The 23128-nt window shown below is 39.1% G+C and overlaps 1 protein-coding gene across 4 annotated transcripts in view; it reads left to right on the forward strand.

Annotated features, from left to right (window-relative positions):
- Positions 1–309: 309 nt before the first annotated feature.
- ppp1r16a (protein phosphatase 1, regulatory subunit 16A) overlaps positions 310–23128 on the forward strand; it is a 28474-nt gene continuing 5655 nt past the window's right edge. Inside the window, exons 1-10 of one of the 4 annotated variants that reach the window (XM_088322579.1) lie at positions 381–448; positions 6793–6860; positions 16243–16984; positions 18223–18293; positions 18741–18886; positions 20021–20124; positions 20202–20326; positions 21314–21439; positions 21511–21586; positions 21658–21787. In XM_088322579.1, coding sequence (XP_088178705.1) covers positions 16741–16984; positions 18223–18293; positions 18741–18886; positions 20021–20124; positions 20202–20326; positions 21314–21439; positions 21511–21586; positions 21658–21787 — 1022 coding nt within the window. In that variant the 5' untranslated portion in view covers positions 381–448; positions 6793–6860; positions 16243–16740. Of the gene's footprint in view, positions 449–6792; positions 6861–11901; positions 11923–15160; positions 15318–16242; positions 16985–18222; positions 18294–18740; positions 18887–20020; positions 20125–20201; positions 20327–21313; positions 21440–21510; positions 21587–21657; positions 21788–23128 lie in introns of those variants that run through there. The other 3 variants (XM_088322578.1, XM_088322581.1, XM_088322580.1) reach the window with 3 other exon arrangements.

A 23128-nucleotide genomic window follows, 5' to 3' on the forward strand; every position in this document is an offset into this window, starting at 1 on the left:
CAATATGACGTTTAACAGCAAACACAATGTGAGGTTTGAACAACCATCTTAACAGCCAAGCATATTCACAATTCCGTCATGTTCGGCAACTTCTTTATGGCTGCGTCTGAAACGAACTGTCAAATCAACAGATAAACGGGAGACTAACGCGTTTGATTTCTTCTCATCGCCAAACGAGACGTAACACGTCCATAATTGTATTTTGTATTTTACTTGAACAAACAGATCATCCTGTGCCTAACATTGTCACAGCAACGGTGTCATTTTTTTCTAGTACAAATGCAAATTTCGGCAGGGGTGCATTTCTTGGCTTTGTCGCCCTCTAGCGGAGACAGTTACCCGGATGAGAGGTGACAGGTCTGGTTGTTATGGTGAAGCATTTCCCCGGAGGGGCTGTCGGTGGCAGGCGCCCATAACCCTCCTCCCTCGCACGCAGACGGCAGCACAGGTAAGCTACTTTTCCTCCTCTCCTTTTCATTCTTCAAAATGTCGCGAAAACGTCGGGTTTATCGTTTATTGTGTCTACAGTCATGTTCTCCCCGTTACCTGAGTGCGTTAACTCGCTGCTGGTAAAAAAGTTGAAGCTAACTCGTGGATGCTAACATTGCTGAAGAACCAGAAAACACGACTTGTGTGACGTGGAACCGTTAAAAGAACATGGCAGCACATTACGTCAACTTATTTGCGTGTTTTATGAATTAATTTCAGTGGTTTCAACAAAATTTTCAACTTTACCTGTCAGACCGGCCACCTGTTAATGCTAGGCTAGCCATTTGGCTACTTTCACTCCTTAGAGGAGGGGTGTCAAACAGGCGGCCCGCGGGCATAGATTGAAACCCGGCACGCGAGACAACGCCGAGGGAAGCACAAGAGAAAAACGAGCTGCAGGTTGAAATATGTCCACTTGATTTTGCCAAGCCAGGTGCCCCCTGCAAAGACGCTGTACTGCAGTTGTATTTCTCTCTCTCTCTCTCTTTTTTCTCTCTTTCTCTCGGTCTCTTTTTCTCTCTCTTTCTCTCTCTTTCTCTTGGTCTCTTTTTCTCTCTCTTTCTCAATTTGTATCTCTCTCTTTCTCCATTTATCTCTCTTTTTCTCTCTCTCTCCCTTTTTCTCAATTTGCATCTCTCCTTTTTTCTCTGTCTTTGTTCCTCTTTGTCTCTTTCTCTCTTGCTTTCCCCCTTCTCTCTTTCTCTCCTCTTTTCTCTGTTTCTATTTCTCTTTTTTGTTTCTCGCGTTCTCTCTCTCTCACTTGCTCTCGCTCTCTTTTTCTCTCCCTTTCTCTTTCTCAATTTGTATCTCTCTCCCTTTTTCTTTCACAATTTGTATCGCTCTCTCTCTTTCTCCATTTGTATCTCTTTTTCTCTCTCCCTTTTTCTCAATTTGCATCTCTCTTTCTCTCCCTTTTTCGCTTTCTTTGTTCCTCTGTGTCTCTTTCTCTCTTTCTCTCTTGCTTTCCCTTTCTCTCCTTTTTTCTCTGTTTCAATTTCTATTTTTTGGTTCGCACATTCTCTCTCTTTCACTTGCTCTCTCTCTTATTTCTTTCTGTCTTTTTTACTTGCTCCTCAGTCTACTAGTCTGGCCCCCGAGAGAATGTTTGTTCTATCGGGGGCCCCCCGAGTTAAAATGTGTTTGACTCCCCTGCCTTAGAGCGAGGGTGGGGAACCTATGGCTCTTTTCATGAGTCAATCTGGCTCGGAGATAAAATTGAATGGTTGCACATTTCTTTGCGGCGTTCCCATAACTGTCAAGCTCCAGGGCTCCATGCCCTTACAAACTGTTGTATTTTCCCTTACAAAAAACAAAAAAATCTTACACCATATTTTTTTCCAAACGTGTTTATTTATGTAGTTTAACATGTTGTATTGTACATGTGTTTCATTATATCATATATATTGTTAATTAACATTTTGTTGAGAGATACTGAGTTGCTCGACATGAATGAGGTTTATTATAAAAAAAGTTCAAAAATGAAGTTGCTTGGACGTTCACTGTAGAAGGAAAAAATACATGCAAATAGAATTAAGTAGAATTTTCTTATTCAAATAATTAATTCATTATCTGCATTAAATTATTGTTGGTAATATACAGATTCAAGGGATAACCACAAACCTGTCTTATTTCATTTTCTCCTTTTATACTTCCTTTTGTTTAAACTTCTTTATACAACATAATAATTCGTAACATAATGCATCACAGCAAAGGAGCCGTTTGAGAACCGGCTCTCTTTAATGAGTTGAGCCGAAAAAGCCGGTTCTCTAAAAAGAGACGGACTTCCTTTCACTACACAACCACCACGGAATGATGCATGTTGGGAAATCCCCAGGCGGCAGATGCATGCGCACAGTAGCATCAAACCGCTCGCTTCGTTTGCAACGAAAAAACGATACACGAGATAGAGGCTGCCGTGGCGAACACGTTTGACTTGATTGATTTGCCGTTTCGTAATAGTCGGTGTATACCAGACGGTACCCATAATTTCTTGTATGTCGTACACGTCTTAAAATGCATAATAAACGTACTTTGTACGGCGAAAACGTAGAGGTTGACGGGTATGCGTTCCTAGGTTGGATGGTCGGATCCCGATTTTGGTACACGCAAAGCTGGAGCAACTCTGAACTTGTTAAAGCTATATATTATATAAACTCTCTGTTGGCAGAATTACTCAGATGAAATCAGTCATTAAGTTTTAAAATCTCCCTTGCGAAGGAGAGAGCACTGTCGGGAGGCCATCTCGCCAAAATCTCTGCGACAGTACTGGCTACTTCCGGTCAGGAGGTGTGGTTTATTTTGACTTTACACAGAAACAGGAAAAGGAACACACCTGAGCGCGACTTCACAATAAAAGGATATAAGATAGAGAAACGTATAAAAGATGAAATTAGACTGATGTTTGAAACGTGACTATATGTGTGTGTGAGAGAGATTGTTTTTATATTTAGGAATATAAAAACAGGTTCATTGAAGTCTGAGAAATGCACATATCTCATAACAGTCAACTTTACAGAACTCCTGATAGGTTCAGTCTAGTAAATATATGGCACATTCTCAACTATAGTTTACAGTCAGGATGTCTCACTGACATACCTTGTTTTGGCAGTAGGTCCCCAAGGAATCCATGAAATGGAAGCTCAATAAACCATGTGTTGTAATGTTACTTTTGTTGCCGTTGTTTGTCAGGGTTCTCGCGGATTCTTGAAAAGTTCTAAAAGGCATCAAATTCATTCTTCTAAAACTAAGGCTTTGGTTGGCATTAAAATGTCTCGAATCCAATTTTCCGTTCAAACTAAAAAGATGTAGTAACATTTATGAATTCATCTCATCTCATTAGCCGTACCGCTTATCCTCATTAGGGTCGCTGGGGGGCTGGAGCCCATTCCAGCCATCTCCGGGCAGTGGGCAGGGGACATCCTGAACTGGTTGCCAGCCAATCGCAGGGCACACAGGGACAGACAACTCATTCGCTCATTCACACCTAGGGACAATTTGGACCGGCCAATTCACCTGAAATGCATGTTTTTTTGGGAACGTGGGAGGAAACCGGAGTGCCCGGAGGAAACCCACGCAAGCACGGGGAGAACATACAAACTCCGCACAGGAAGTCTGGAGCTGGATTTGTACCCACGATAGGTTCCCATGACATGAACTGTGCCGCACAAGCGCTAACCACTGCGCCAATTGTCTTTTTTTAATAAGTTACTGATTTACTTTTGTGGCAACATCGCATGACCAAGATAACAGAACTATCAAAACAGTGATGTGGTCTCAGTCGGGCCTTTCAGAGCGGACGCATGGCTTAGGTTTTACTTACAATACAGGAGATGTTTAGTTTGTACCCTGTGAAAGTCTTATTTTGATGAGATGTGGCTTTCAGACAAACGGCCAAAAGCTGTGCCAGGTAATATGTAAGAGGCAAGATGTATTGTGTGCAAGAAATATTTCTGTTTTTTTGTTTTGTTCGTTTCAATCGTCTGTGTTTTTTTGTCTACTTGGTCTTAACTTTGACTTAAAAGGGCATTAAAAAGTCTTCAAATGTAAATTGAACTTGCCTTAAGCCGTAGGAACCCTGTTTGTGTTCACGCATGGACCCTTTAAGATTGGACGTAATGAGAGGGAGGAGGGAGGCGACAGATGTGGAAGTTTTGTGCTTTAAAATCAGTCTGTGTGTTAACAGTGTGAGTAACGACCAACGGTAGCTCTCGTGTGAATGTTTAAACAGCTTGTTATTAAATTGGCGACGAGACCAAATCAGCGGCTGAGTGCATCATTAATCACATCAAAGGGCGTTACAGTATGTTCACTTACAATCTTAAAAAATATATCACCAGATATCAGAAATATGTAATAATTGAATTGCCAGATTCTCATGTGGGACTGTACTTCTGTTTTTTTCCAGACTATTAGGTGCGCCAGATTATAAGGCACATTCTAAATATTGAAAACCTACCTATTTTATAGAACTTTAATATAAAGACATCTGGTTTCACAACTCTTGTAGGTTTTTGATCAGAGGATAGTATAAAGTTAGCCAGTGCAGCCCTTTGAGACTTTTTGTGATTAAGGGCTATACAAATAAGAATGACCTGACTTGACTTAGATTTCAAGGTGCCATACACCAGTTGGACTCATACACTAAAAAATCGTTACCTATAGGAAAAAAATACAGATCTTTACTAAAGTTTTCCCGAATAGTCAGGTCAGGTCATGTTTATCTGTATAGCCCTTAATCACAAAGAGTCTCAAAGTGCTGCACAGATCAAAGACTATTGCAAACTACAGACAATTATGACACAATCTCCTGATCTAAAACCTACACGAGGGCAAATGATACACAGATATTGTCACCATAAAATATTCATATGCTTTAGTACAGAAGTGTGTTTTAAACTTAGATTTAAAGATTTCCACTGAGGTTGCAGATCAAATCTCGGGGGGATGAGCATTCCACAGCACTGGGGCCCGGATCGAGAGCGCTCTCGAACCTGCGGATCTCTTCTTGGCTCCCTGGATCACTAGTAGACCAGCATTTTCAGAGTGAAGGCTCCGGACTGGTACATAGATTGAGATTATATCTGAAAGATATGAGGAAGCAAGTCCATGCATGATTTTGTATCCTACCAACAGAACCTTAAAATCACATCTTAAGCTAACAGGGAGCCAATGCAGGTTAGCTAAAACCGGGGTAATGTGATCAGACTTTTTTGTCTTAGTTAAAAGCCTCGCTGCAGCATTTTGTACTAGCTGAAGGCTCTTGATTTTGGACTTTAGGAGACCGGAGAGAAGTGCATTACAGTAATCAAGACGGGAGGTAACAAACGCGTGAATTATAATCTCCGCATCCGACTGTGACAGCATAGGGCGAATTTTAGCTATGTTGCGAAGATGGAAGAATGCTGTTGTAGTAATATTCTTCACGTGTGTTTGAAAGGACAGTTCGGGGTCAAATATGACACCTACGTTTTTGACTGAGTCACTCTAGGTCAGGGGTGTCAAACTCAAGGGCCACACGATAGAACAAACATTCTGTTGGGGGCCGGACTAGTAGATTAAAGAGAAAGAAAAAAAAGATAAAGAAATAAGAGAAAGAGGGAAGGAAAAGGAGAGAGGGCGGGACAAAGAAAGAAAAAGAGAGAGAGGGAGAGAGTGTGAGAAACAAGATAAAAAGTCGTGAGAGAGGGGGAAAAGAAAGGGAGAGGAAGAAAGAAATCCAAAGAGAAATAGAAAGACAGAAGGAGAGAAAAGAGAAAAGAAAGCACGAAGGGTATGAAGAGAGAAAGAGGAAAGAGAGAAAAGGGAAAAAAGGAAGTTAGGGCAAAATAAGTTAAAAGACACAGAGAGAGAAAGAGACAAAGAGCAACAAAGGAAGAGAAAAAGAGAGACACAGAACAGAGTGGGACAAAAGAGGTGGAAAAGAAAGTTATATATAGAGAGATAAATAAATATAAGTACAGTGTCTTTGTGAGATGCACCTGGCTTTTGCAACATCAAATTGACATATTTCAACCTGCAGCTTGTTTTTCTCTTGCGCTTCTCTGAGTGTCGTCTCGCGGGCCTGATTTGGCCCGTGGGCCGCCTGTTTGACACCTGTGCTCTGGGGATATTACATTGGTCACTGTTCAGAGCCGTTTTTGAGAACAAGTCACGGCATTTAGATGGACCAATAACTAACATTTCGGTCTTTTCAGAGTTAAGGCGCAAGAAGTTGAGTGACATCCATTCTTTTATCTCAGTGAGGCAGGCCTCCAAATTTCCACAGTTTAGTGTGGCAGATTCCTCCAACGGAAGATATAGTTGAGTGTCATCTGCGTAGAAAATATAATCACAGATTTGAATATTTCGCCTTGGGTTCAAGTTGACATCATGTATCTTTGTTTGAGTTGTGTAGGTTTATATAAAAGGGCTCCACTGAGTCACACTCATTTAAGTTGACATAATCAATATTTGCATTCTTGTCAGACCAGTCTTACAGGCTCTCAATTATATGGGCTGCACTGGTACCCATTCTTGTTTACCTTTGTACGATACTCCACATACATTTTCCCAACTCAGTCGGATATACAAATGTAGAAAGATTAGCAGACAGACTCTAGTCTGTAGTCTCACACCTTCACACAGAAGTGTTTATGGTGTCAGACCTTGAAGGAAATCGGGTAAAGGTCAGCTGCCATGTCTGCATTGTATTGAAGCTAAGTGGACCTTGATCTACTTTGATTGTTTTAGAAAGCATTTTGCCCTCAGTGCGCTTTCGTTTCACGTTAACAATGTTTTATCTTTTTTGTTTTTGTTTTATTGGAGGATGAAGATCGTTTGCAAGACTTGTTCTTGTCAAGTGATTCAGTTGGGGAATAGAGGAGCTTTTAAAGGTAAAACTATGTCTAGATTTTAATAATATATAATATGTTGTTGTCAGGGCAGCACGGCGGGGCAGTGGTTAGTGTGTGTGCGGCACAGTTCTGAGGTCATGAGATCGAACCCCCTGTGTAGATATGACTACTGAGGATTAGAATTACCTTTATTGTCATTGACAACGAGATTTGACATGGCACACAAGGATTAACACGTACTAAAGACTTAAGAGAAAAACAAAACGGATGTCAACATAAATAGGAAAAAATATTTACTATGTTGTTCTTGGAGACTGGCCAAAGTTTTAAGTGCTTCAGAATCCTATAGTGCAATGAAAATAATGTTTGTATCGGTCTTAAAAATGTGAGATCGAATATCCCTAATTTTTAGGATCTGATAACTGTCTCGATAGCCTGTATTAAACAAAATATGGATAATTGGTATCAACGATAACCAATGGCACAGTTCTGAGGTCATGAGATCGAACCTCCTGTGTGGAGTTTGCATGTCTCGCTGTGCCCGAGTGGGTTTCCTCCGGGCACTCCGGATTCCTCCCACATTCCAAAAACATGCATGTCAGGTTAATTGGCCGGTCCAAATTGTCCCTAGCTGTGAATGAGCGAGCAAATTTTCTGTCCCTGTATGCCCTGCGACTGGCTGGCAACCGGTTCACGGTGTCCCCTGCCCACTGCCTGAAGATAGCTGGGATGGGCTCCAGCACCCCCGCGACCCTACTGAGGATAAGTGATGCAGATAATGGATGGATGGACGGATGGATGGATGTTGTTGTCACACTTTTGTAGTTCAGCAGACACTTGCAAGGAAAACAGGGGAGAGCCCAAACCTCTGATTAGAAATTCCAACGTATTCTAAAAGCCCTATTCCGTGTTCTTACTTTTTATCTAAAATCCTAGGTTACAAAAGCCAATCCGCCCGAAAGGGTTTGGAAATCTAAGAAAAACAACATGATTTGCTGGTACAATGATGTAAACCAGGCATCTCAAACTCAATTTATTTGGGGGCCGCTGGAGTCAGTATCTAGGTGAAGAGGGGCCGCCGAAAATTCGAGACCCAGATTTATACAGTGTGTAACAGTCAAAACAACAAACAGTGAGCAATATTAGTCAAAATATAAAACTGCCATCCTGTGCAATATCCTTTCCTATCCAATAAAAACAGAATAGACTGATCAAACAGAATAAAAATAGAGTTATATTTTTAATTTTAAAGGAAACCCAATGTAATTATCCTTGCTATTTGCAGTGGATTAAATCCTCTGCATCTGCAGAAAATGTTTATTTTTTGTCCAAGATGTTTTCTACTATAGTTTTTTTTGTTTCATGTGGCCCAATAAAAATATTATGCACAAGTACAACAAAGAAATAAGATCATAGACAGGGAGGGACACACAATTAGATTTCAAATCTGATCTAGATATTTTTACTGATTCCAAGCAAGCTTCAAAGTCAGGTCATGTCCTGTTTATTTGTATATCCCTTGATCACAAAGAGTCCCAAGGGCTGCACAGACCACATATTATTGCAAACCACAGACTATTATGACACCATCCCCTGATCTAAAACCTACATGAGGGCAAGGAAAAACTCAAAAACCTAAACATGAGGAAAATGAAGAAACCTTGAGAAGGGATCACACAGCTAGACCCCTTCCAGGATGACCAGGCTGCAACGGACGTTACATTAACAAACAATACAATTAAAAATAAAATATAAAAATATTGATGTATAGTGTAAAACATTTGTTTATTTCCCTATTGCACTTTTGCCCACTGAGTGAGTCAAAAATTGTCATCTAAAAACACATAAAGGCGCAGTATGTAATATTTGACTGTTTGGTTGATTGTTTGGATCCCTTAACCACTCTGGTCATAGGGGCACCGTTTTCTGTGGTGTGTGTTGGGCAAGTACAGCGTGGTAGTGCCCATCCCGCTCCAGAGCAACAAATGTTTCCACCCGGGGACCTATTGCATATCAGGCGAATGTGCTAACCACTGCACTACGGAAACTCAATATTTGACGACATAGGCTTATTGAACAGCACATTAGATTCTATGGCCACCTGGGAGATAACAAAAGTACTCTATATTGTGGAATAAAGCTTCATATTCTTGTCATAGTTCTCCCAGGTGTGTCTTCTACTCTGGAGCGACATATATGTGAAATTATTAAATGTCGCTGTTTTGTTTGTGCAAACAGAAACAAGTACTACAAAGCCAGAGGAAGATTACGAACTACGGAGACTCAAAGTGAACAAACTTCACCAATATTCTTTTTTTTTTTTTGCCCAGTTTTTCAAACGATGTTTGTTTTTTGGTGGTACCCATAGAATCAAGATGGCGGACAATCATGTGGGCCACCTCTTGGTGATGCTCATGTTATGTATAGTAATGGTACAAGAATTAAAAAATGCATGTTTATATGACAGGTAATGTGTTTTTGGCTTCTTATTCAAATTTAAAGTGTTTTTTACCACTAGGAGGCGCTAAATTATACACAATGTCCCTTTTAAAAATGTTTTAGCATTAGTTGATACAGCAGCTTCGTATTTAGGATTCATCATGTGACTCCTCCACATCCTTCCTTCTCCCTTGTCTTCTTTCCCCCATGTTCTGTTCTGGAACATCGTTACCCATCATCCCCCACCAATACTATTGCACAAACACTGTATGTAGCATCTCGAACTTTGACAACACTTGCTGACTCACGCAAACACGCTGTGCCGATTATTTGCTAAGCAGATTAGCTCATTTGGCGTCCGCCAGAGGATCATTCAAGAACCATCCGCGCTGAACTCTGCTTTGTTCCTTCTAAGAGCTCAGTTGTGCACAATGAGTGTGCTGCGTGTTGCGTAATAAAACAACCACCTGCTTTCTATGAGAGGCAGTTTGAGAATTAAATCAAACTTGCTCTCACATATAACATCATACTCTCACACATGCATAACTACACTCTCATGCAGACATGTTAAACAATGCACAAACACTACTGTACGCTCTCATACACATTACTATACTCTCTTACACACATTTTACCCGCATCTCACACACACTTCTATACCTTCTCACACATGCTACTATACTCTCTTACACACACTAGTATACTATTACATGCATACTACTAAACTACTACAGACACACTACTATAGACTCTTACAGGCACTATTAAACTGCCTTACACTCACTCACTCACTCACTCACTCACTCACTCACTCACTCACTCACTCACTCACTCACTCACTCACACTATTGTACTCTCTCAAACACCTTATTATTCTTTCTCACACACACCATTTGAACTATTATTACTATCTGGGTTTTGCGCACCTACTGTAATGATCACCTCACCTTGCAGTGTATATTTACCTTGTTTACGTTCGGTAACTAAGGCGATGCACACTGATATGAGAGGTTGTTTTAGAATTAACATCAAACTCTCACACATGGACTATTATACTCTCATACAGACAGTCATACCCATGCGCAAACACTACACTCTCATTCACACTACTATGTTATTTCACACATACTATTATACTCACATGTACACATTGAAGAACCCTCACACATACTACTATACTCTCATACACTTCTAGGATTTCACACACATACCACTATTACTCTCACACATATTACTACACTCTCACACGCACATACTACTATACTATCACACACATACGACTGTGCTCCCACACACACACACTACTATGGACTCTCACACACACGACTATTCTTTTTCACACACCGTTATAAATACTATTACTGTCAGGGTTTTTCACACTCTAGTGTAAGGATCACCTCACCCCTCAGTGTTGTTTTACTTTCGGTAGTTTTAAAACCAAGGCGATCTGTGTGTAGATGTTGTACAGTTGGACATCAAACTGGGGTTGCACCCAGTATAGTATTATGTGTGAGAGAGTATAGGAGTATGAGAGAGTGTATAGTAGTATGTGTGTAACAGCATAGCAGCAAATGTGAGAGAGGATAGTAGTGTGGTTGTGACAACATAGAAGTGTGTGTGTGTACAGGGTCCATACAGGTGCTTGAAATCCTTGAACATTCTTGAATTTTCACGTTGCGTTTTCAAGGACTAAAATGTGCTCGAGCTTTGCGTATCATTCTTGTAAATGCTTTATATGGTTGCTTTGTTTCTCAACATGTCTGCTTAAAAATGACGCCAACATTGCGCTCTAGGTTTTTTTTTTTGCCATTGCATTTCTTCTTCTCTTGCAATAAACGGCAGTTTCATTAGTTTGTATGGCATTGTTCTATAAAGCGTCATCCCCCAAGAGGACAGGCAGGCCACACCGAAACAGGTTACTATGAAATGTTTATTAGTGGAAGGATTACGTTTCATTTATAGTTGTTTTTCACGGGCCATGAAACAATTAAGGTTGCATTTTTCATTTCTCCATTTGGCAAACTAAAACTTTACTTTAAATGTATATTGTTCAGATCCACAAAGGTTTTTGCAATTTACTCAAAATCATATGTCTTGATAAATGCACACGCAAGATTAAAACTATATGAACTGCAGATATATTTGTGGCTCTGCAAAATACATGATTCAAACCGGATTTCTTATTTATATGGTCCAGGACCATTTGGAAAATAAGTTTTGAAAGTCCCTAAAAGTGCTTGAATTTGGCCATGAAAAAAGGTGTGGGAATCCTGTATAAGAGTACAGTAATATGTGTGAGAGAGTATAAGAGTGTATGTACATGGGTATGACGAAGTGTGTGGGTATGAGAGTTCATTTGTGCATGTGTGAAAGTTTAATGGTTATTGTATGAACAAGTGTCATTTACTTCTGAAACGGTCTCTCATGTGAGGCCTACTTCCAATCGTTGGCAAGTTTAAGGCTGGAGCCAAACATGGATTTAAGCAGAGCTTTGGTTCAGGGCAGTTAAGTTCCCGACCTCTCGCTGAATGCTACCAAGGCGTGTTAGTATATTCATAGTGCTCTATTCATTGCTCCTGTTGAATGAAAGTGTATGTTCTAGGGAAGCTCAAGCCTAGACTCCCTTCCTGTTAAGTCATCAGGTGGAAAAATACTACAAAAGGTCAGTTTGACCCGGGAATATTTGAGCTGGCACTGCATATTTGTACATATTTCTGTTTTTGTGTTTCAATATAACTTACCATCATCAGTGATTTACCACTTAGTATTTTATTGTGTCGGCGGATGTCACAAGGCCTGAATTCTGTTTCCTGCATAAAAAAAAACCATCATAGTTTTTTTGTCCGAGGAAAAAAAACAGGAATTTATGTGAGTAAAAACAAACTTTCTGGCATTACAAAAAAGGAAAATGCAAGGTGCCCGCAGACTGACAATAGCTCCCAAATGCCGGGTCATAGTGATTTTCTAGTAATACAATTTGTTTAAGTGGTTGACTAAGTCTATTTCCATCCATCCATCCATCCATTATCTGCACTGCTTATCCTCAGCAGGGTCGCAGGGGTGCTGGATCCCATTCCAGCTGTCTTCTGGCAGCGGGCAGGGGACACCCTAAGTCTATTTAACCCTATCAAATAATTAATCTGGCGATAACATAGTAATAACATTGGTAATAACATGATAAATTGTTATTTTAGACTTGCAAAACAAACTGGGATCCCTTTGCACTAATAAGAAACAACAAAAAGCTGTCTGCTTGAAAATGGGTGGAGAGCCCTAATATAGACTATTCAGTGTTGTTAGAGCTGATACTGGTGGTTACCCTGGGAAGCAAATGTCTTTTTTTTAAATTTTTTGGCCTTTTAAAACAAAAATTGATGTTTCGATTTCAATCGCTGCAAGTATTGAAGCTTGTTAATCGGACCTATATCAGCAAAAATGCGATATCTATATATTTCTTTAATAATGTGTACCAATAAACAATATTTGGAGTTGATGGGCATCTAAAGTCAAAGGGTTTTAATTGTTGTCAACATTTTGTTCACCCGTAAACACCTATGTACAATGCCGTTGAACAAGTGCTTATGAAAAAGCTTATCTTATCTGGAACTTTGTATTGAAATGAAATGAAATGAAATGTTTATTGAAGGTATTATTGGATACATTAATCAAAACATGACACAAAAAAAACTAATGCTGAGAGTGAGCATGGCCAAATATGGTCACCTTACGCCCCCTCCCCTAAGGAAATTTGACAGATCTGTTTCTGCCAACCTTTGCTTAAAGGTTTGCACCGTATTTGCACTAATAACCCGGTCAGGCAAAAAATTCCAAATTTTTGGTATCCTGAAGGAAATTAAGTTTCCATGCAAGTTGCTGGTAGGTCTAGGCACCCGTAACTTATATCTGTGACCACGTAAACCATCAACACGACAGAACTCAAAAAATTGATCAATGTTGAATACTGTTTTTTATGACTTGTACCGAATTTAGTACACGATCCTGATAATGTTTGATTATGTTTGCCTAATACTATTTGTACGTGATGCGGTACACGTCATTTCCCCCCAAACAAATATTTTTGAAAGAGAATAGAGCACGAGTAGATATTAGTATTGATTGTTACAGTACAAATAACTCTGAATATAGCATGTTTGAATGTTGGAGAGCATACTTTGAAAGTTCCTAAGATTAATAAGATTTCTACATAATTTAAAATATAACTTAACAAATGTTCTTGCTCCTTGTTTTCAATTCAAGCAAAATTAAAAGAGTGTAGAGAGTTCCTATAATATTTTCTGTAACCAAATAATATTAGCAATAATATTATTTGAAATGTATTTTTGTTTAACATGTCGTGCAAGTTGTAGTCCATATACAAATCATTTCTAAAATATTTACCAATCCAAAGTGGTGCTAATGGGTTATTCTTTTTGAAATTTTAATATTAATATAATGACAATAACTAATAAGGGCAGCACGGTGGCGCAGTGGTTAGCGTGTGTGCGGCACAGTTCTAAGGTCTTGGGAACCTCCTGTGTGGGTTCAAATCCAGCTACCGGACTTCCTGTGCGGAGTTTGTATGTTCTCCCCGTGCTTGCGTGTGTTTCCTCCCACATTCCAAAGACATGCATTTCAGGTGGATTGGCCGGTCCAAATTGTCCCTAGGTGTGAATGATCGAGCAAGTTGTCTGTCCCTGTGTGCCCTGCGATTGGCTGGCAACCAGTTCAGGGTGTCCCCTGCACACTGCCCGATGATTGCTGGGATGGGCTCCAGCACCCCCGCGACCCTACTGAGGATAAGCGGTGCAGGTAATGAGATGAGATAATAACTAATAATCAGCAAACCAGAATTCATGATTTATATCTGGTATTTTTAAAAGTGATAATTTGGTAGCTACTGTAAAAATTTAGGGCCCATGCCAACTACATCCAAGATACCAGCCTTACATGTCTATTGACACCATAACTGATAAGTCGTCTAATATAACCAACCAGTATTATCACCTGTTAGTGGGCTTCAATGTTATAGAATAGAACAGTTCTAGCTCAGGCTACTCTTGGCAGTGTGATTAAGCATTTATTAGATTGTTAAGTTCTTTGAGTGACCTCTGCTTGTGTGTTGTCTTTACCAGATTATATTTAGACAATACAGTATGTTGAAAAAGGTTGCAATGCATAATTGATTGATTGACTGCCAGCGATTTTTAGAAGACAAGTGCAAGCTATTTTTGGACTACTTTTCCAAGTGCCACAAAATATGTTCAATCATTACATTTCAAAATAGAGTAATACGTAGCAATAAAACTGTGTTTTAAGCAATAATAAGAATATTAGATCGATATGATCTTAATAAAATAAAAGATCTCTAAAAACTTCACTGGTTGTACTGTTCTTCTAAATCTTTATTAATTGTTGACTCATGAAACTATATAAGCAATAGTTAATCAATAATGATTGTAAGCCGGTAGCTAACAAATATTTAGTTGCCATAATAATGCTTTTTTGCACCTATTGATCCAAAGTGGGAACAATGTGTAATTAGGGCCTATAAATCCCCATAAATAACTTACTGACCCCCTAATAGATACATAATGTTTTGCAGCTACTGGATCTAAAGTGAGGAAAGGGACTATCCGTCATTATGAATGTGTTATTGATAAAAAACCTTTAACAGCAATAAGCATTATTAAAGGTTATTGCTATGGAAGTCCAATTAACTTTTTTTTTACTAGGACGTAATACAAAGTTTTGCCAAAAATACTGCCCTATTTCATAAGACACAAAGGAATAATTCTTGTATGTGATCAGGAAGAGGGCGGAGGAATGTTATATAAAAATTCCACATACCTTATCAACTCTTTTGGAGAATGTCAAGGGCTATCTTTGATGTCAGTCTTTTTATGCAACGGGATGCTGACTACCATGACTTATTTGATAGAGTGTAAAACACTTTATATGTTGGCATAATGTCCTCTGACCCTTTATCCTGTCATAACATTTTGATCCCATATCTAAAATAAGGCACTGGCGTCGATTGGCATTCTTCTTACGCACTGAGTGAGTTAATATATTTAAATAATTGAAATGTCACTTTCTAAGGCCAATCAGCGATAGTGTTTAATCCACACATGGACTTGCACAAAGTATGTGGAATTATACCACTAATACAGAAGTTAACGTTCCTGTGAGGATTTTCCTATATCCCTGACCTTTTAAAACTCCTTTCAAATAAAACTTATCAATGTTATTTATTGGCTGTCTGCCTACAGTTTTTCTTCCCTTTTCTGTAGGCATAAACTGTGGAATTTGTGAAACTCGACAGTAGGAAGAGCGCAAACTCTATGAATACAAACATTAGTCTTAGTGGGGTTTTACAGCGGTTCATTAGGCAAGGCTGGTATGTTAAGCTGTTGCCAGTAAGGAAAATCTCACATGGTAGAAGCAAAGCGTGAGAGGATACCCACTCTAAAAATAGAAAATGTTTGTGAAGTAACATTTATGTGTGAGTCTAAAATGTTGGATTTTTAAATCTAGGCCTTTATACTGAGGCCTTGGCCATCATTCTCTATGTAACTGCATGCCTTGAGTTGACCTTCCTCTCAGTGCTCGCAGACCTGCATCTAAATTATAAATGAGTAGTTGAGAAAGAGACATGCGTGGGTTGGGCACAGACGTGGCTTGGTGTGTTACACTAATGACAAATCATTTAAAGGAAGCCAGGCTATGTCTTATCAAGACTTTATGTTCGGTCCACCTTACATCTGTTCACACCGGCTTAGGTTTTCCTTAGGTTTTATGCCCATCGTCTGCAAAGAGTGTCGGGGTGCGAGGCGTGTCAATCATTAATGACAACGAGTCGCACCATCTCGGGTTTCTTACAGGAGAGGAGGGAGTTGTTTGCATGGAGCTCAAGAGTTAAACACAAAAAGGGTTGTACATTATACTGTAACTTGCTCATTAAATTAACTGTCCCTTCCCACAGTTCCTGGCATCAGGTGTGTGGGTCCAATGAAGTTTCCTGGAGTCCCTGCCCAGAAAGCTACCATCTACTTGTTAATCATCACCAGTAACTACCAATGGAGATTTGAATGCAAAGTGCATCAAGTATACCAGTAGCAATAACAGTTACCTGGATCTGCAAATACTATAGAAGAAACTTGATAAGAATCACAACCGGCATGGAGAGGATTGTCGACTTCTGGTTGCCTCCCAGGCAATTCTCTTTTCTGACAGCTTTTTGACGATCTGGCATGATGCAGGTTCAAGTCTAAAACATGAAAGAGAGACAATTCTGTCATCCTTTGTGTTGCTTCTTTTTGCAACAATGGATTTATCTGTCATGTGATTCTACTACATAGGCATCACATTTATATTTTTCCCAATTTTTCTGTATATACATATTTCTCCACCATCACCTATGCAATCTCATCAAAGACTTTTTTAAACAAAGCCGAACCCCAAGGGACAGTGTTTTCGCATAATGGCCGCGGACCACAGCGAGTTGCTGGCTGAGATGTCCACCATTGGACGTCTGAATGCCACCGAACGGCTCAGACACGCACAGAAGCGGCGTGCTCAGCAACTCAAGGCCTGGACCCAGATGGAGAAGCAGGCAACGCGAGGCTCCAAGACCAAAGTGGAGAAAAAAAAGTGTACAAAGAAAGTGACCTTTCCCTGCGTAGTCACCCTTCTTGATGCGGCTGCGCGCAATGACCTAGATGAGGGTAAGTAGATGCATGTTACACTACATGGGTCATATGCATTCATTCACAAGAAAGACTACTATTGACTACATTTTATGATATAACTATTTAAAAGGTTCAGTCAAAAGGAGACCCACACAACATGTTGTGCTATTATTCATTTGACCACAAACCCTTTAGGAATGTTTTTATGGGTTATATGTTGCAATTGGGCAAAATTAGGGACAAACCAGTGCAGATACTTATCATTTGTGCCAATACAGGCATTGTTTTGATATATCAGTATTTACAAATGGGGTCCATGTCATAAATGTCTGCCCTGTAGTGGCTGTTTTTAAAAGCATGCGCTACAAATTAGAAACCAAGTTTATGCTGTTTTTGATTCCTTGCAATTACAAATATATATATTTGGGGATTGTATTCAAAAAAGTATTATAAATCCCTTTTTTGACAGGGGAGTATTTTATTTGTAGTGCATTATTGATCTTGTATTGATGACCACTCAAGCTGTGAACATTTTTAATGTACAAAATATAGCATCAAACATTCTCTACCAACTCAAAAACCAACCCAATTTGTGTTGTTTTCTAGTTCATTTAGTTTTTTTCAAATTGTGTCCCTAGTAAGAAAAAAAACATAACCCCCCCAATAAAACATTTTACTCTATGAGTTAATGGGTGCGTTCTGTTGTTTTATTAGTTTGTCATTAGTTCTTGTTTTTTTTTGCCCTTAACGTTGGGTACTGTGGGTGTAAAATATGGTTGCTTTGCCGAAGACGACACAAGAATGCTGTCACACAAATACATACTTTTTGTACCAGAAATACTAAGGTAAGAATTTGTGGCTGAAAAAGACGATATACTGTTTTTTGCACATGCTTCAAATGCTTTTGAAATATTTGTGTAGTTATTTTAAACAGCCATTAATCCCAAGATTTGATATAAATGCCTATTTGGTCATAGCAGTATATTCATGCCACTAAAAATACTATATAATATGTACTGTAAGCCTGCTCACTTATTTGTGTCATGCAAATCCTGACGTAGTATGGTCAGTATGACACTTGAGTGTAAACTGATTATAGGATGACACTCTCCTTTGTCTTCAATGTCCTTTGTCAGGTGCAAGGGCAAGGCTAAGAATTGAAGTGAATTTTTATCTTGGGCACTCACATGTATGCATATTTTATAGTGGCTCAATATTTGCAATCCTTTTTTATGTAATAATTACTTATGTGCATGTTTGGGTGTGTTATCTAGTGAGGGAGCTGCTCAACAGTGGCGTTAGCCCTGATTTGGTCAATGAAGATGGACTGACTGCACTCCATCAGGTAAAAACATACCTTGGAAGATTTTCGGTTTGGTTGAAATAAACAATGTAAAAGCTTCCTTCGGATTGTTAAGATTGAGGTGTATTTAATTTAATTTTTATTAATTGGTTTAGCTAATAATGCATTTGATCTGCTATCAGTATTTGCCTGGTACCTTTTGTCATTATTTTGTCTTCACTTATCTTCATTATCCAAGCACATTGCTTCCCTCCCAACAGTTTAGTTTCAGGTTTACATTCTTTCCCAGGACAACTCGGGTAAGATTCCAAAACAAGGTCATAACAGATCTGTTTTGTCTGACGACTACAGAGAATCACTTTGCCACAATTCTTATTCCTCATGACAGCAGTAAATGACTCTCTGTAAAATGTATTTGTTCACAGTTTTTGCATTAAAGGAAAGACTTAATTTGCCTGATCCAAATGTTCACTTGTCCTGTGCTGCCAGTGTTGCATCGATGACTTTGTTGACATGGTGCAATGCCTCCTGGATGCCGGTGCCAGTGTCAACGCTTGTGATAGTGAGCTTTGGACACCGCTGCATGCTGCTGCCACCTGTGGGCACACCGGACTGGTACAGCTCCTGATCCAGTCGTGAGTTGACTAAAAGAAACGTTCTCTTCCTTAAAGTGACTGTATTTTCCGCACTATAGGGCACACCCACAACAAAATGGTCTCATCATATTGTTCATACATAAGTGTAAGGGCGTAGGGAATTGAGACTACAGTTAGAGCTACCGTGTTCATTCGGGTATAACTGTTTGGCTCTTTATCCACTAACGGCATATAATAGTGCAATGAATAATTTCTTGATACATGTCGCTGATTACACTTAAAAAAACGTTTTGCCACAGGAATCAAACCCACTTGTGCCGGTGAGAGTGCTGATACTCTACCACCATTCCACTAGAGCTACAGATGACGTACAAAGAGGCATCATAGCTTGATTTGATTACTTATTTGATTAATTTAGATTTATTGATGCAGAGGTGAAGTAGTAGAGAGATGGTTTAGCCTATCAGAATGCAGAACAAAATACACTATATAGTACAAATCAGGGTTTCTTGCACTGTAAGTAAAAATAGCGTGATGTTGAAATAAGCTCTCATGCGGGGATCCCCAACGTGGGTAAAAAAGCTTACCAGTCCTAGGTCATTGTACATTTTCTAATAAAATGTTTTTTTGTGGTTGAATAAGTGTATTTAATTGGGTTAAATACACTCATGTTAGGGCTCTTACATTTAACCTGGTAATTACATAGTAACAACATAGTAAGAAAATGATACGTTGTTTTTTAGAAATGTCTCAAACTAATTGCGCTAATTAGTAACAAAAAGTAGCTCTCTGCTTCAAAAAGGCTCGATATCCCTGTTTCACTGCCTTTTTTGTATGTCATCTGAATTACTGGTGGTCTAGTGGTAAATTATCTGCACTCTCAGTGCCTCAACCTGGGCTCTATTCCCGTTGTATACAATGTATTGCTATATGGGCCAGCGATGATTATCAATCATTGCTTAATCATTGCTCTGATACTGTGCTATACCATAGAACCTTATATAGTAACACAACCCTAAAAATACTCTAAGCATTTCTAATCTTATTCACAGTACTCTGTGATATATAAAGCACACTGTCAAATGTCTGTCCAATTTTGTTTTTTAAGGTGCGCCTTATTGTCCTGCGTATATGGTACTTGTTCTCTTTGCTGATTTTGTCTAACTCCTACAGTGGGGCGGACCTGACGGCTGTCAATGCGGATGGGAACATGCCCTATGACCTCTGTGAAGATGAGGCCACACTTGAGCTCCTGGAGATGATCATGGCAGAACAAGGTCAGGGAACCATATCAAGATATATTATGAATAGTTACTTACATGAGAGCGAATAGAATCAAAGTCTGTTTGTGCAGGAATAACACAAGCCAGAATAGATGAATGTAGAGGCGCTAAAGAGGCAGCAATGCTTGCTGACATCCGAGGTCTTGTTGACAGTGGAGCTGACTTAAACAGTCAGGATGACAATGGGACGACTCTGGTGAGAATTCTTCTTCAAATAGACCCCTTTTCGTGTTTGTTAACAAGTGTGATAATCATGCCAGGTTATACTGGCCAATTGACCAAAACGATTGTGCTTGTTTGAAATGTTACTCTATACAAAGTGTGCATGCAGCTAGATCGCGACTTTATTTTAGTGATCAAAGTCAACAACAACAAAAAAACATGGATTATGCGAGCCTTGTTCTGGAGCATTTGTGTGTGTCTATTTAACTTCATATACATCGCCGGTCCAGATACCATTTCATATTCACAGTAACTTAGTTTACAAACAAGTTAAACCTTTAAAGAATTAACTTTAATTCCTTCACCCACCTTAAATACATAGTGTTGGCAGGATCAATGATGATAATGATAACGACAATAAGTCACTATAATAAAGTATTACCCAATAATTATGTACTTCATAAAATATACGTTCATAATAATGTTAATCATGTTATTATTGTTATTATCTTAAAATATTAAGTAGCTAGCACTAGTAGTAGAAAATATTTTATAGTAGGCATTGGTAGCAAACAAAATTCCCCGAACTTACACTTACACATTCATTCAGCCTTCAAGTTAATCTAAACTGTATAGCTATAAAAACAAATATAAAATGGATATCGCAAACGCAGACATTCCTAATGAGGTCCTCATTCCAATCACTTCTTTTAATGGCTTGCAGTCACAGGCTCATACAGTGCTTTTGAAAAGGCCTGTTTTCCTTTGGGAATTGCAAAAAATAATTGTGTTACTTAAAATTGTGATTTGTGCACCTGTACACACAAACTGGGCATGGTGTTTTTGTAAATTGCGATCCTAAAACGAATCTCAACATACAAATCTTCCCTCACTCTATTCAAACTCGTATTCTGAGACCCACTGTTTTTTTCTCGCATCCTGTGCCGATCCGGTGTTGACGTAGCCTGGAAAAAAATACTGTTCTCCCCCTTAAATCCCAAAAATGTTTTTTGTCTTCTAGCTTCACATAGCATCTGCCAATGGATACCTGTCTGTGGCAGAGCTTCTGCTGGAGCACAAAGCTCAGGTGGAGGTAACAGACTGTGATGGGTGGACACCGCTGCACGCTGCCTCCTGCTGGGGACAAGTCAGTAATGCCAGCTTAGAAACTTCAGTTTACAAGAGGATGTAACAACAGTTTTTGGGTCTGCTTCACAGATCCAAATGGTGGAGTTGTTGGTGGGCCATGAAGCCAGCTTAGATGCTAAGTCTGTCCTGGAAGAGACACCCCTAGGCATGTTTTTTCCCTTTTTAATGTATATGTGATATTTTTAATATTATTATTAATGTTGTGTGTTTTTGAAGATGTGTGCATGGATGATGAAGTCAGAGCCAAACTGATGGACCTCAAGCACAAACACGACGCCATCATGAAGAATCAAGATCGTCAAAAAGGCACCTTGCAACAACGAGCTTCTAGTACAGGCAGCAGAGGGTAATAAAGGATGTTTGCTATAACGGCGTATATGATCACGGCCCAAGCTAAGTGCATCAATGACAATAATAATGACTACAATTGTAAAAACCAAATGAATAATTATAATAATGAGTTTAAATCAATGAGTGTAATCATGTGTAAAATCTGTATGTCCTTGTTACATAGCCCCAAAATCACATTTGTTAATTTTCACAACTGTTTATCTTTACTACGGTCGCGGAGGTGCTGGAGCCCATCACAGCCATTTGTTTGGAATGTGGGCGATTGTGCCCGCCAGTTCAAACCACACTGATTTTATTGAAAAGCACTTTCTCAAAGCCTCGGTTTATGTTCCGTCAAGATGCAGCGTTGACAGTAAGACAATTACAGATACAAAATGATGGAACTTATTTTTCTTCCTGTTTGGCATGGTACCTATCGACACACGGCCCAGTACAGATATGCAACCCAGTGGTTGGGTATCCCTTTATTAGGACCATGCATTTTGAGTTATTTGTGTAGGTGCAATAAAGTCACACGTTTTTGGCTTTTTAACATATTAAGAAAACAATTTCAGCATGTTTACTACAAATCATCTTGAAGTGTTCTGGCTTCATTTAGTAGCAAGTCGAAAAAAAACATACAACTTATTGCAAAATAAACATGTACATTTCTGGCTTTGTCGGATGGAAAGTTTTACATGAAAAGAAACAAAACAAAGTGGCAAATTTGCGATGTGAAACCGAAAAATGTACTCTGGTAATTTACGACTTTATTGGGTGGCAAATTTGCAAATGCATGGTAAGTAAACTTGAAAATTTGAGACATTATTAGGTGGCAAAAATGCAAGAAAAAGCTCACAAATGTATAAGAAATAAACTTGAATTTCGGACTTTTGGGACAAATTTTACAGGAAAAACTTACAAAGGTACAGCATATATTCTACATAGTCTTGTTGTAAGTAAACGGGTGCCTTATTGTGTCTGTACGGTTTATATAGTATTCGGATAATGTTACTGATGACAGTTTTCACAGGAATTAGTACAGTAATTGTATCAGATTTCATTTTTAAAATAATCCTCACAACCCAGGAGGCAAGGAATGTGTTATTGAGTTTTATTCTTGATATTTTGTGATTCAAGAGGAAAACGGTGTTTTGTACATATGAACCATTCCTTAAAGCAAATGTGTCAAACTCAATAGACTGAGGGCAAAATGTGGCCCGCTACAATATTTTATGCGGCCCTGAGACAATGCTGAGAGTAGCACAAGAGAAAAATCAGCTTGATTGCAACAAACCATGACTTGCTGTTGGAAATAAATCCACTGGATGCCGCCAAAGCTGCTCGCAAAACATCC

Source organism: Urocampus carinirostris, chromosome 18, assembly GCF_059441175.1.
Source record: "Urocampus carinirostris isolate Australia breed hairy pipefish chromosome 18, RoL_Ucar_1.0, whole genome shotgun sequence".
NCBI lineage: Eukaryota > Metazoa > Chordata > Actinopteri > Syngnathiformes > Syngnathidae > Urocampus > Urocampus carinirostris.